This window comes from Marmota monax, unplaced genomic scaffold, assembly GCF_021218885.2.
Source record: "Marmota monax isolate L192 unplaced genomic scaffold, Marmota_monax_Labrador192_F-V1.1 WCK01_AAM20220418_F8-fsc00106, whole genome shotgun sequence".
NCBI lineage: Eukaryota > Metazoa > Chordata > Mammalia > Rodentia > Sciuridae > Marmota > Marmota monax.
In genome coordinates this window covers 6,387,041-6,402,034 of record NW_026695218.1, presented here as the reverse complement: position 1 = coordinate 6,402,034, position 14,994 = coordinate 6,387,041, and the positions used below count along the sequence as shown (strand labels likewise).

Genomic DNA, 14,994 nt, shown 5'->3' with positions numbered 1-14,994 from the left:
CTCACACAGGCCGTGGAGCAGAGGACTGGAAAGAAGGATCTTACCTTGGGAAAGGAGCAACCAAACAAGAAACCTTTGAATATGACGAGATCCAGATACTGGGGATCTTTGTTTTGCGGGTTTCTAGAAATTATAAGGCAGAAGCTAAATTAGGAGGGAATAAGAGAGTACACAGAAATAAAGAGTCTAAGGTTTAAAATGAAAATGAACTAGAGGTTCTTGAGGCCAGAGGGCTGAGAACCTTTTATGAAGCTGCTGCTTCTTTTTTGTTTTAAATATATTTATTTTTTAGTTGTAGTTGGACACAATAATCTTTATTTTATTTTTATGTGGTGCTGAGGATTGAACCTAGGGCCTTGCACATGTTAGGCAAGTGCTCTACTGCTGAGCCACAATCCCAGTCCTGTGAAGCTTCTTTTTATGACAAGAACCACTCTAGCCTGTGCAGTGGTACACATCTATAATCCCAGCAGCTTGAAAGGTTGAGGCAGGAGGATCACAAATTCTAAGCCAGTTTCAGCAATTTAGCAAGACTCTGTCTCAGATAAAAAGGGCTAGAAATATGGCTTGATGATTAAGCACCCCTGGGTTTAATCCCTGGCACCACAAAAAAGAGAACCAGGCTAAAGTTAGGTGCATTAATGCCATTTGACATTTCTGTGACTTCTTTCAGTGGTTTTCATTGCTTGGGAGCAGGTATATAAGAGGCAAATTAATGAAAGTGGTTATTTTAGAGGTAGGTATCATTGAATAGGGAAAGAGAAATCCCTTGCCAAAGAGGTTAGCTTGAAGTAGCTGAGGGTCGGGTTTAAGGTGAGAGAAGGCTTGCTCCCAGGAGGACTCACTAGTGATAGAACTATGTTGTTGGGTTGAGTGAAGATTGTGGTTGGCATTTAAAAAGGTGACAAGTTTTCCATGGGAGTCATGGGATGACTGGATTCAAGGAAGCAGAAGCTTGAGAGGTTGGGCATTAGAAGGGAGAGTTCTGACCCAACTTGTTCCAAGGGAGACAGAAGTTCAGCACAGCAGCTTAGTATCATGAAGACAGTGTTGGGAGGAGCAAAGGAGGAGGTGGGCTAATCTGTTCCTAAGAGTAAAACAGTGCTGCCTGGCCAACTCACCGGCCCCTTTTTTGGGGGAGTGGAGGTTGGACTCAGGTACTGGGACCCACAGGAAAGCAAGCAAGTCTCTTTCACTTTTTTGTATGTACTCTGAGGGAATGACCTATGAGAGGGATAGGGGCAGTGATGGTGATGATGATGATTATCTCTGGAGGGTCTTGATATATTCTTTTGAGGAGATTAACTAAAGTACTTTAGCTGGTATAGGATGAAGTGAGTCAAAGGATTATTGCAACTTAATGGCAGAGAAGGAAAAAAGCTTGTTGGGGATTAGATGGTGTTGTTTTGTTGTTGTTGTTGTTTTAATTCTAGGGGTTTTTTTTGTTTGTTTGTTTTGGTTATTTTTAGTTGTAGATGGACACAGTACCTTTATTTTATTTATTTATTTTTATTGTGGTGCTTAGGATCAAACCCAGTGCCTCACATGTACTAGGCAAGTGTTCTCTCTACCACTGAGCTACAACCCTCGCCTGTAGATGGGGATTTTAGTTCTTTTTCTGATGGCATTAGACCCAGGGATTCAGGAATGCCCACATTCTTCCTTGTTGCCCAAGAGAACAGCAGAACAGAAGTTAAAATATCTTTGTGTAAAAACGGTACCAGTGCTCAATACTCAGCACAGAGTGCTGACAATTCTGTTTAGAGCATGTGAGATGGATCGACCTCAGTAGGGCCTTCAGCTCCTTTTCACCTGTTTTCCCTTAAATTCTAAAAAACAAACAAGCTTGTAATTTTAAAAAATCAGAAGAGAAATGGCTGGATCTTGGTGTTTCCTCGGTACCTTGGAATTAGGTAGAGTTTTGCAGCCAGCCAGGGTGCCTCAAAGCCTTGCCTGGGACAGTGAAGCATGGAGACTAGCATACAGTAGATGTGTGAGAACAAATGGTACCTGCGTTTGGGGATTGGGAGGCACAGTGAACAGATCCAGCGGTGGTCACCATCCAGTTCCTGTCTCTGACCCTGAGCAGTCATACTAGCTCTTCTCCCTGTTGTCTAGGAGGTTAGCTAAAGGATCCCTCCCTGCAGTATACACCTACATTGTCTTTCCTGTTCTCATTCAAGTGTATATTCCCTAGGAGGACTGTGATGAGTGGAGCCAGGCAAAAGCACTATTTGAACTTTTTTTTTAAAAAAGAATTTGTTATAACCATGTCAGTAAAGCAAGAATTATGCCACATGTTCAAAATAGGAGTTTACCTAGACTTCTGGGGTGGGGGGGGATGTTTGCTTTGTTTAGTAAATTAATAGTAAAAAGGACAATATTAGCCTATTTTAATAAATCAGTGTTCACATCAGCGTCTGAAGCAATGAATTCTAAGTAGCTTTGTAAGAATTGCAGTGTTCTAATATTTAAAAAATATTCACTAATTCAGATAATATTTTTCTCTCAGAGAAGTAGAGAATCGGTAGTAGTTTAGGAAATCCCAAACTACTTGCTGATGGGAATATAAATTGGTTGACTTCCAAGGAGGTAGTTTGGCAGTAAGCTCATACTTTTTGGCCTATTAATCAGTTGCTTGGAATTTACTCCATAGATATGTTCACACATGGGCAGACTGGCCTGTGTATCAGGCAGCATTGTTTGTCATAGCAAATTATTGGAAATGACCCAATGGTCATCAATAGAGACTGTTAGAATTTATTGTGCTCTGGCTATACATTAGAAAACTTTAAGGCCATAAAAAAGAATGAGAAGATCACTTCAACAATGAATTACATAAACAAATCCAAGAAGCAAAACATCAACTATACAGGGAGATAGAGGTTATAAAAAACAAACAAACAGAAATCCTAGAAATGCAGGAAGCAATAAACCAACTTAAAAACTCAATTGAGAATACTACCAGCAGAGTAGAACACTTAGAAGATAGAACATCAGACAATGAAGATAAAGTATTTCAACTTGAAAAGAACATAGACAGCTCAGCAAGACTGTTAAGAAACCATGAGCAGAACATCCAAGAAATATGGGATAACATCAAGAGACCAAATTTAAGAGTCATTGGGATACAGGAAGGGACAGAGTTTCAAACCAAAGGAATGAGCAATCTATTTAATGAAATAATACGAGAAAACTTCCCAGACTTGAAGAATGAGACAGAATCCCAAATCCTAGAAGCCTACAGGACGCCGGATGTGCAAAATCATAAGAGACCCACACCTAGACGCATTATAATGAAGATGCCCAACATACAGAATAAGGAGAGAATTTTAAAAGCTACAAGAGAAAGGAAGCAGATCACATTTAGGGGTAAGCCAATCCGGATAACAGCTGATCTTTCAACACAGACTCTGAAAGCTAGAAGATCCTGGAATAACATATTTCAAACACTGAAAGAAAATGGGTTCCAACCAAGAATTGTGTTTCCAGCGAAATTAAGCTTCAGGATGGAAGATGAAATTAAAACCTTCCACGATAAACAAAAGTTGAAAGAATTTGCAGCTAGAAAACCATCTCTTCTAAACATCCTCGGCAAAACATTACAGGAAGAGGAAATGGAAAATAACAATGAAAACCAACAGTGGGAGGTAGGACAGTAAAGGGGGGAAAATAATCAAAGAGGAAAACAAACCATGTTTAGTAACATAAATAAACAAATATGGCTGGAAGAACAACCCATATCTCAATAATAACCCTAAATGTTAATGGCTTAAACTCACCAATCAAGAGACACAGGCTAGTAGAATGGATCACAAAACAAGACCCAACAATATGCTGCCTACAGGAGACGCATTTGATAGGAAAAGACATACATAGGCTGAAGGTGAAAGGTTGGGAAAAATCATATCACTCATATGGACTTCGGAAACAAGCAGGCGTGTCCATACTCATATCAAATAAAATAGATTTCAAGCCAAAGTTAATCAAAAGGGATAAAGAGGGACACTACATACTGCTCAAGGGAACCATACACCAACAAGACATAACAATCATAAATATATATGCCCCAAACAATGGTGCAGCTATGTTCATCAAACAAACTCTTCTCAAGTTCAAGAGTCTAATAGACCACCATACAATAATCATGGGAGACTTCAACACACCTCTCTCGCCACTGGACAGATCTTCCAAACAAAAGTTGAATAAGGAAACTATAGAACTCAATAACACAATTAATAACCTACACTTAATTGACATATATAGAATATACCACCCAACATCAAGCAGTTATACTTTTTTCTCAGCAGCACATGGATCCTTCTCAAAAATAGATCATATATTATGTCACAGGGAAACTCTTAGACAATACAAAGGAGTAGAGATAATACCATGCATCCTATCTGATCATAATGGAATGGAACTGAAAATCAACGATAAAAGAAGGAAGGAAAAAGCATACATCACTTGGAGAATGAACAATAGGTTACTGAATGATCAATGGGTTATAGAAGACATCAAGGAGGAAATTAAAAAATTCTTAGAGATTAATGAAAACACTGACACAACATATCGGAATCTATGGGACACATTGAAAGCAGTTCTAAGAGGAAAATTCATTGTTTGGAGTTCATTCCTTAAAAAAAGAAAAAACCAACAAATAAATGATCTCATACTTCATCTCAAAATCCTAGAAAAAGAAGAGCAAAACAACAGCAAAAGAAGTAGAAGGCAAGAAATAATTAAAATCAGAGCTGAAATTAATGAAATTGAAACAAAAGAAACAATTGAAAAAATTGACAAAACTAAAAGTTGGTTCTTTGAAAAAATAAACAAAAGCGACAGACCCTTAGCCATGCTAGTGAAGAGAAGAAGAGAGAGAACTCAAATTACTAGCATACGGGATGAAAAAGGCAATATCACAACAGACACCTCAGATATACAGAAGATAATGAAAAATTATTTTGAATCCTTATACTCCAATAAATTAGAAGATAGTGAAGGCATAGATAAATTTCTTAAGTCATGATCTGCCCAGATTGAGTCAGGAGGATATAGACAACCTAAACAGACCAATATCAATTGAGGAAATAGAAGAAACCATCAAAAGACTACCAACTAAGAAAAGCCCAGGACCGGATGGGTATACAGCAGAGTTTTACAAAACCTTTAAAGAGGAACTAATACCAATACTTTTCAAGCTACTTCAGGAAATAGAAAAAGAGGGAGAACTTCCAAATTCATTCTACGAGGCCAACATCACCCTGATACCTAAACCAGACAAAGACACTTCAAAGAAAGAAAACTACAGACCAATATCTCTAATGAACCTAGATGCAAAAATCCTCAATAAAATTCTGGCAAATCGGATACAAACACATATCAAAAAAATTGTGCACCATGATCAAGTAGGATTCATCCCTGGGATGCAAGGCTGGTTCAATATACGGAAATCAATAAATGTTATTCACCACATCAATAGACTTAAAAATAAGAACCATATGATCATCTCGATAGATGCGGAAAAAGCATTCGACAAAGTACAGCATCCCTTTATGTTCAAAACTCTAGAAAAACTAGGGATAACAGGAACATACTTCAATATTGTAAAAGCAATCTATGCTAAGCCTCAGGCTAGCATCATTCTCAATGGAGAAAAACTGAAGGCATTCCCTCTAAAATCTGGAACAAGACAGGGATGCCCTCTCTCTCCACTTCTGTTCAACATAGTTCTCGAAACACTGGCCAGAGCAATTAGACAGACGGAAGAAATTAAAGGCATAAAAATAGGAAAAGAAGAACTTAAATTATCACTATTTGCAGATGACATGATTCTATACCTAGCAGACCCAAAAGGGTCTACAAAGAAACTATTAGAGCTAATAAATGAATTCAGCAAAGTGGCAGGATATAAAATCAACACACATAAATCAAAGGCATTCCTGTATATCAGCAACAAATCCTCTGAAATGGAAATGAGGACAACCACTCCATTCACAATATCTTCAAAAAAAAAATAAAATACTTGGGAATCAACCTAACAAAAGAGGTGAAAGACTTATACAATGAAAACTACAGAACCCTAAAGAGAGAAATAGAAGAAGATCTTAGAAGATGGAAAAATATACCCTGTTCATGGATAGGCAGAACTAACATCATCAAAATGGCGATATTACCAAAAGTTCTCTATAGGTTTAATGCAATGCCAATCAAAATCCCAACAGCATTTCTTGTAGAAATAGAGAAAGCAATCATGAAATTCATATGGAAATATAAAAGACCCAGAATAGCAAAAACAATGCTAAGCAGGAAGTGTGAATCAGGCGGTATAGCGATACCAGACTTCAAACTATACTACAGAGCAATAGTAACAAAAACAGCATGGTACTGGTACCAAAACAGGTGGGTGGACCAATGGTACAGAATAGCGGACACAGAAACCAATCCACAAAACTACAACTACCTTATATTTGATAAAGAGGCTAAAAGCATGCAATGGAGGAAGGATAGCATCTTCAACAAATGGTGCTGGGAAAACTGGAAATCCATATGCAACAAAATGAAACTGAATCCCTTTCTCTCGCCATGCACAAAAGTTAATTCAAAATGGATCAAGGAGCTTGATATCAAATCAGAGACACGCCGTCTGATAGAAGAAAAAGTTGGCTACGATCTACATACTGTGGGGTCGGGCTCCAAATTCCTCAATAGGACACCCATAGCACAAAAGTTAATAACTAGAATCAACAAATGGGACTTACTCAAACTAAAAAGTTTTTTCTCAGCAAAAGAAACAATAAGAGAGGTAAATAGGGAGCCTACATCCTGGGAACAAATCTTTACTCCTCACACTTCAGATAGAGCCCTAATATCCAGAGTATACAAAGAACTCAAAAAATTAGACAATAAGAGAACAAACAACCCAATCAACAAATGGGCCAAGGACCTGAACAGACACTTCTCAGAGGAGGACATACAATCAATCAACAAGTACATGAAAAAATGCTCACCATCTCTAGCAGTCAGAGAAATGCAAATCAAAACCACCCTAAGATACCATCTCACTCCAGTAAGATTGGCAGCCATTATGAAGTCAAACAACAACAAGTGCTGGCGAGGATGTGGGGAAAAGGGTACACTTGTACATTGCTGGTGGGACTGCAAATTGGTGCAGCCAATTTGGAAAGCAGTATGGAGATTTCTTGGAAAGCTGGGAATGGAGCCACCATTTGACCCAGCTATTCCCCTTCTTGGTCTATTCCCTAAAGACCTAAAAAGAGCATGCTACAGGGACACTGCTACATCGATGTTCATAGCAGCACAATTCACAATAGCAAGACTGTGGAACCAACCTAGATGCCCTTCAATAGATGAATGGATAAAAAAAATGTGGCATTTATACACAATGGAGTATTACTCTGCATTAAAAAAATGACAAAATCATAGAATTTACAGGGAAATGGATGGCATTAGAGCAGATTATGCTAAGTGAAGCTAGCCAATCCCTAAAAAACAAATGCCAAATGTCTTCTTTGATATAAGGAGAGTAACTAAGAACAGAGTAGGGTCGAAGAGCATGAGAAGAAGATTAACATTAAACAGGGATGAGAGGTGGGAGGGAAAGGGAGAGAGAAGGGAAATTGCATGGAAATGGAAGGAGACCCTCAGGGTTATACAAAAGTACATACAAGAGGAAGTGAGGGGAAAGGGAAAAATAATACAAGGGGGACAAATGAATGCCAGTATAGGGGGCAGAGAGAGAATAGGGGAGGGGAGGGGAGGGGAGGGGGGATAGTAGAGGATAGGAAAGGCAGCAGAACACAACAGACACTAGTATGGCAATATGTAAATCAATGGACGTGTAACTGATGTAATTCTGCAATCTGTATATGGGGTAAAAATGGGAGCTCATAACCCACTTGAATCAAAGTGTGAAATATGATATATCAAGAACTATGTAATGTTTTGAACAGCCAACAATAAAAAATTAAAAAAAAAAAAAAGAATGAGAAAGTTCTTTATGTACTAATGTGTTCTTTAAGATTTATGCTTAGTGAAGTAAAACAGGTACCAAGTATATGGTGGAACACCTTTTATGTGCTTTAAAAAAAAAGTGAAAGTATGTGTATAAATTATTTCTGAAAGTACACAGAAAGTTAATAACATAGGTTGTGGGTAAAGAAAACTAGGTAGCTGGATGTCAGGGATACACTAAAAAGCTGGGATTGGGGAAGGAGAAGAAGGGGAGGTCTTAGAGCTGTCACCATTGAGGGTGGGGACACAGAGGTAGAAAGGTAGAAGGAAAGAAAAAGAGGCAGGTTCCAAGTGACGGAAAGTAGAAAAGAAAGTAAGCCAGGCATGGTGACACACACTGGTAATTCCAGCAACTCAGGAGACTGAGGCAGGAGGATCACAAGTTCAAAGCCAGCCTCAGCAATTTAGTGAGACCCCTGCCTCAAAATAAAATAAAAATAGCTGGGGGTATAGCTCAGAGGTAGAGTGCCCCTGAGTTCAATCCCCAGTATCCCTACCACCACCCTACACTCAAAGCAAATCAAAGTAGGAGAAAAAGATAGATGGAAAAACTAGAGTAGAGAGTAATTTTTTTTCCCCCAGTACTGGATATTGAACCTAGGGCACATTACCACTTAGCTACATCCCTTGCCCTTTGTATTTTTTATTTTGAGACAGGATCTCACTAAGTTGCCCATGCGGGCCTCGAACTTGGCATGCTCCTCTCTCTGCTTCAAAAATCAATAGGATTATAAGTGTGTGCCACTGTGCCCAGCTGAAAACAGTAAGTGAATACATGCAAGAATATTTTTTGGCCACCTACTCAGCCATGTCCTGTGCTTAGCCCTAAGCAGGACAGAGTCTAACCCTGCCTTCTGGGTGTCCCCCAGTCACTGTGTGCCCTCCTAAGTGTCCTGTGCAGACCTCACTCTAAACTCTGATTCATCTGAAAAACAGTAGTCTGTATTTGCCCAGAGCCTTGCCAGCATTCAGTTCTCAGAGTGGAGCTCTGAGGGTGGGTCACAGGTAAAGGGGACCTCCATAGAAAGTAGGAATTTGAGGCACCCTGCCTTTCCATGAGTCCATGCTGCCTCCTCCCTTATGTCCAAATTGCTAACAGCAAATCAGATTCCAAGGACAGTGGTATATCTAAATTAGGGGCAATTATTATTAATTGATTAGGGAAAAAGCATAGAAGAGATAACAACTAAAAGTGTTAATCTTTGAGACCTGTGTCTTCTCATTAGTTTGGAAAGCTGGACATAAAGTCCTAAGTGAAATTTGCTTAGTAGAAAGATAAGAGGGAAACAGCAAAGACCCCAAGTTTTTGAGAATATTGTCTACTACATTTGGGGATAATGCTCACATTTTTTAAGTATTTGAGAGAGGAGGTCCTAATATAGTGGGTTAATCCATCTATACTTCTAGTTTACTTCCAGGACAGATGACATTCAATAATAAAACATTTTCCTGGCAGACAGAAAAACAGGGGCAGTTCAGGCAAAACAAACATTTGGAGCAAAAGTTTTGAGAAATGAAGGAGCTTGACCTGTCTCAGAGGAAGAAGGTCAAATCTGGCTGAAGCAACAAGGCCAGGGGAAGAGCTAAGGAAGTTGAGGAGAAATAAGAGGTGTAAGAAGTATTTGTGTGACAAGTAACGAAGGAAACATCTGCTTTCTCTGAGCCAGTGTGCTTCAGACTTTCTACCAGATGCAGAATAAATATTGTTCAGCACACAGTTAATGCGGGGAGGTGGGTTGGTGTCGAGCCTCCCGTTTTTGTTTTGTTTTGTTTTGTTTTGTTTTTTCTTTTCATTTCCTTGTTTTATCTTTGACCTATGTAGATTTTGCATCCTACTCTAGAGAGAGTATTTGGTATAACATGAAAGAGATGTTTCAAATTACTTACATTTTATAAATAAAAGGCCACTCATACTTCCTTGAACCTTGTGGTTATGGCTATAGGCAGTAAGAAGCGTGTAAACTATTTTAAGCAAAGAAAGTAATGTCATTATCCATTGCAGTGCTATGGAAGGCTGGACTAAGGGGACAGACTTTCAGGGGAGAACAGCTTTTGCCAGGGGCTTGATATGCCTTAACATCAGTGAATTCTGGGGGATATGTGGGGTGGGTGGAAGATGGGGAAATGCACCAAGATGACACCATTGTGCATGATGGAGACAGATTAACTCCAGACTTTATGGCCTTTGCTCTTTTCAAATACTTCTTTAAAAGGCAGAGATGCAAAAGACTTGCTATAGTCCAGGTAAGAGTCAGTGAGCACCTGATTAAGGCAGCAAGAGATAACCAATTAGAGATATTACAGAGAATTTTCTGACTTCCTCATTGATTGGCTGGTGGAGAAGGAAAGGTACTACCAGGTTCCTGGCTTAGCTGACTGGGTGAATGATGTTTGCCATTAACTAGCTAAGAATACTCCAGAGGAGGAGCAGGTCTAAGGTTCAGGTGGAGGTAAAAAGGATGGTATAGATCATCTGATGGAATAAAATTCCAGAACAAGGCAACAGAAGCAAGACTATGACTTGTGTTGCCCAAGATGGACACATAGATATTATATTGGTCTCAGTGCTCCCGAGATGGCATTGTAACAGACACAACAGCAGATGAACTCAATAGACCTGGGGATTGTCTTTTAGGTTTGTTTGAAGAGACTACACCGGAGGGCCAGGGAGGAAGAGAAGGGAATTGAGCTGGCTTATCTCGAGCAGCTTCATGGTCAGCACGAAGCCTGGCTTATTCACAAGACAACCAAGTGAGTTGGAGAAAAGAGCAATATCAGACAGAGATCTATTTTTCTACAGGTGATTGTTCAAAACAAGAGTTCAACCAGACATGTGATGGCTCACACCGATAATCCCAATGACTCTGAAGGCTGAGGCAGGAGAATCTCAAGTTTGAAGCCAGCCTCAGCAACTTTGCAAGACCTTGTCTCAAAATTAAAAATAAAAAGGTCTGAGAATGTAGCTCAATGGTAAAATGTCCCTGGGTTCCATCCCCAGTACACCGCCACCCCCCCCCCCAAAAAAAAGTTGTTGATCCATTTTTTATTAGATACTATTGCTTCAGCTTTTTGTTTCTTTTCTCTCTTGTACGTTTCTCTAGATTAAACATTGTAATTGATAGTGGTGACACTTGGCTCAGGATGGAGAATTTAAAAATTTGGAAAAATGTCAGTTTTATTAAAGTGATATTCTTAGTTTCTGGACTGTCCCCCCTTTAGGTTTAATATGTTGTCCACTTAAAATGTTTAAGAGCTCTGACCTTCAGAATCAGTCTCAGGAATAAAAAGAAATCATAGCCATTTTCTTTCGAGTCAGCTTTATTGAGGTTTCTGTTGTTATTTTAATGCTGTTTATGTGCTATTTCATTGAGAAGCCATGTGAATTGAGATCTGTTCTCTGAACTCTTAAAATTTGATGAGTATATGAAGCTTGGTTCAGATTTCTTTTTTGTGTTCATGCTTCCTATAGGCTCCACTTTGAAGCTCTGTCAAACATTCCTGTTCTGGTATTGGATGTCAATGATGATTTCTCTGAAGAAGTAACCAGACAAGAAGAACTCATGAAGAAGGTGGGAAGGACTTTTTTTTTTTTTTTAACTTTTAAGTTGTAGGTGGACACAATCCCCTTATTTTATTTATTTATTTTTATGTGGTACTGAGGATCAAACCCAGTCCTCACCCATGCTAGGCAAGCATTATACCACTGAGCCACAATTCCAGCCCTATGAAAAGGATCTTAACTTCTAATTTCTAGTAGTTTTCTTCTTGTTGTATTTTTATCTTCTGGTCTTTGCTTCAAAGTTTAATACATTGGGCTTTGGGGTTTGCATCTCAAATTGCAGTTCACACTCTGAAAGCCAATGGGATCTTGTACACGCTATAAATATAATTCCTATTCTCTGAAGTATGTAGGGTAATAATTATTGAATAATTGACTTGTAATATATGCTTGCCAGCTAACTTCCTCCTCTAAGTTATTCTAAAACTGGGGAAATGAGACTTCTGGATTTTATTCCCAGCTCTGCCACTTGCCGCTATACAATCCTGGGTAGCTCACATTTCTTCTTCAGGCCTATTTTCTCTTTCTCACAAAAACTCATGGGACTACATACATACACATTGTGGATAACTATTGAATAGTCTGCTGAAAATGTGAAATTTAACTCGGATTTTCTCTTTCCCACAGGTAAACACCTTTGTAAAGAATCTGTAACCCATACTAAGATGTTTTGGCTGTGATCTGGGCTCTCTGACTTTCTGAAGCTAGAAAATATTAAACCTTTTCATCCCCTTTCCCTTTTGCCCCTCAAGCACTCTTGACCACAGGGGTGTGGTTTGTGCTGTCTTTAGATTTTGCCATTATCTTTCTTTATATGTATGTATGTATCAAGGACTTTGAAAATAAAGTTGATTGACATTTCTTTATTTTTCTAATTAATTTATTCATTTTATTTCAGGATGTCTCTATTGGTGCCTGCTCTGAACTCCCCCATATCAGTTTTCTTTTTCTTTCTTTCTTTCTCACCCCCCACCCTCCCAACCTTTCTATGTTGAGGATTTAACCCAGGGCCTGTATCACTGAGTTATATCTCCAGACCTGGTCAAAAGAAAGAAAAGGAGAGAACATCAAGAGCCCAAAGTTCGGCATCTAACATTTAGGGGTAGGCCATCCAGGATGGCACTCTGGCTTACTCAGAATACCGTGCCAGGTCAATTTCAGATACCCTGAATGGAGTGTCACTCTCTGTACAGAAAGAAGTTTTTGTGCTGCTCTTCAAGCTTCAAGGACAATTTATTGTTAAGGAGGAAAAATACATGGCTATATAGAATTGAAATGTTCTATTGCAAGAAGCTTATAGGCCCGGGATTCACCAGTATTGAATTTCCTACACTGAACCTTGAAAAGTTCTGCAGACACACAGGAAAATGAACTTGAGACTTGGAGTATCCTGGAAGACAGAAATATGTGTTTCTGTTCTTCATACTTTGGGAAAATGAGTGAGAGACTGGCTTCTAACAAATGTGTCATGTTTGGGGAAAATTTCAACAATTTCTTTATACCACTTCAAAATTTAACAGCATTGTTAATATATTATTCATAATCATTAATTCATTTAAAGGGTACACAACTCAATGGTTTTTAGTATAATCTTAAGGTTGTACAACCAATAGCAATTTCCAGAACATATGCATCACTCCAGATAAAGCCCATATCTTGTTTTTCCCCCAAGATTCTCCCCTGCCGTTTAATCCTATGTAACCACCAATTTACTTTCTGTCAGATTTGCCTAATCTGGACATTTCATAAATGGAAATACATAGTCTTTTTTTACTTAGCATAATGTCTTCAAGGTTCTTCCAGATTGTAGCATGTCTAATGTTTCATTTTATGGATATGCCATATTTCATTTATCCATTCATTGATATCTATCATTTTGATATAGCTGTCCTAGGGGTATGGAATGATATCTCATTGTAGTTTTGATATATATTCCTCTGATGGTTGATGATGTTGACATTTTGTAGGTACTTTCTGATCATTTGTATGTCTTACTTGGGTAACTGAATTCAAATCCTGAGAGTTCTTGATGCTGATCAGATAGACATAATGATTTACAAATATTTCCCCCATTCTACTACTTGTCTTTTTATTTTCCTGATAGCATCCTTTGAAGCACAAACAAATATTTTTTTCATTTTAATGAAGTCCATTTTATTTATTTTAGTCATTTATGCCTTTTGTAGCAAATAACCAAAATTAACCCACAATCACAAATATTCTGTTTTCTTTCTTTTATTTATTTATTTTTTATTTTGAGACAGGTTCTCACTAAATTGTCTGGTCTGCCTTGAACTTACTGTTTTCCTGCTTTGAGGTCCTGCGTACCTGGGATTGCAGATGTGTGCCACCATACCCAGCTCCTATATTTTCTTCTAAGAGTCTTACTATTTTAACTCTTATCTTTAGATTTATGATCCACTTTGAGTTAATGTTTTTTGTATAAAGAAAATAATCCAGGGCTGGGGTTGTGGCTCAGTGGTAGAATGCTTCCTAACATGTGTGAGGCCCTGGGTTCGATTCTCAGCACCACATATAAATAAAGTAAAAGTTCCATTGATAACTAAAAAAATATTGAAAAAAGAAAATAATCCAGGAGTTATCGAGTTATGGCTCGGTGGTAGAGTACTTGCCTGGCATGTGTGAGACCCTGGGTTCCATCCTCAGCACTGCATATAAATAAATAAAATAAAAGATCCATTGACAACCAAAAAAATGTGAAAAAAAAAGAAAGAAAAGAATCCTTCATTCCTTTGCATGTGAGTATCCAGTTGTCCCAGTGAACACCATGTGATGAAAAGACTGTTCTCTCCCCTATTGAAGTGTCCTGACATCTGTGTTGAAAGTATATCCCACTTATTCTCATGCTTGGTTGCTGCTTCAGATTCTGGACAAGACCAGAGATGAAGATACGATGTTTGATGTGTTTTGGAAACAGTGATTTTAGCCATTTAGCTTTGAAGGGCCCAATTATTTAATTCCCATCTGTATTTCCAGGAACCAGTAATGTAGAAATCACCAGTAGACCTAGAATAATAGCAGTAGGCCCTCACTCTTCACTCATCGGCAAATATTTTTTAGTATCTGCATATTCTAGATACCAAGGAGATAATGGTGAACATGACAAAAGGCAGACTTTGTCCTATAAGAACTTGTCATATATTGAACAAGTGTTATAAATAAATTGCAGACGTGATCACATTTCAAAAGAAGTACAGATGTACTATGAGGGTCTGTAAATCAAGGAGCCAACATTATCTGAAATAGGGCCCCTAAGAAAGTGACAACTGTTCTGAAGAATAAATGTGGTAAAATGTTGATGTAGAGAAAAAAGTCATGGCCACAGCCTTCATGTAAGAGTGTAGCAGCACGTTCAGTTGTCAAAGCAAAAGACTGAGATA

General features: G+C 38.4%; 1 protein-coding gene across 4 annotated transcripts in view; it reads left to right on the top strand.

The window, feature by feature from the left end:
• Window positions 1-12,459, top strand: part of Dguok (deoxyguanosine kinase) — a 41,035-nt gene extending 28,576 nt beyond the window's left edge. For 3 of the 4 annotated variants that reach the window (XM_046432351.2, XM_046432353.2, XM_046432354.2), the window contains 3 exons: window positions 10,670-10,785; window positions 11,504-11,603; window positions 12,221-12,459. In XM_046432351.2, coding sequence (XP_046288307.1) covers window positions 10,670-10,785; window positions 11,504-11,603; window positions 12,221-12,247 — 243 coding nt within the window. In that variant the 3' untranslated portion in view covers window positions 12,248-12,459. The remainder of the gene's footprint in view (window positions 1-10,669; window positions 10,786-11,503; window positions 11,604-12,220) is intronic. The other variant, XM_046432352.2, reaches the window with a different exon arrangement.
• Window positions 12,460-14,994: the final 2,535 nt, after the last annotated feature.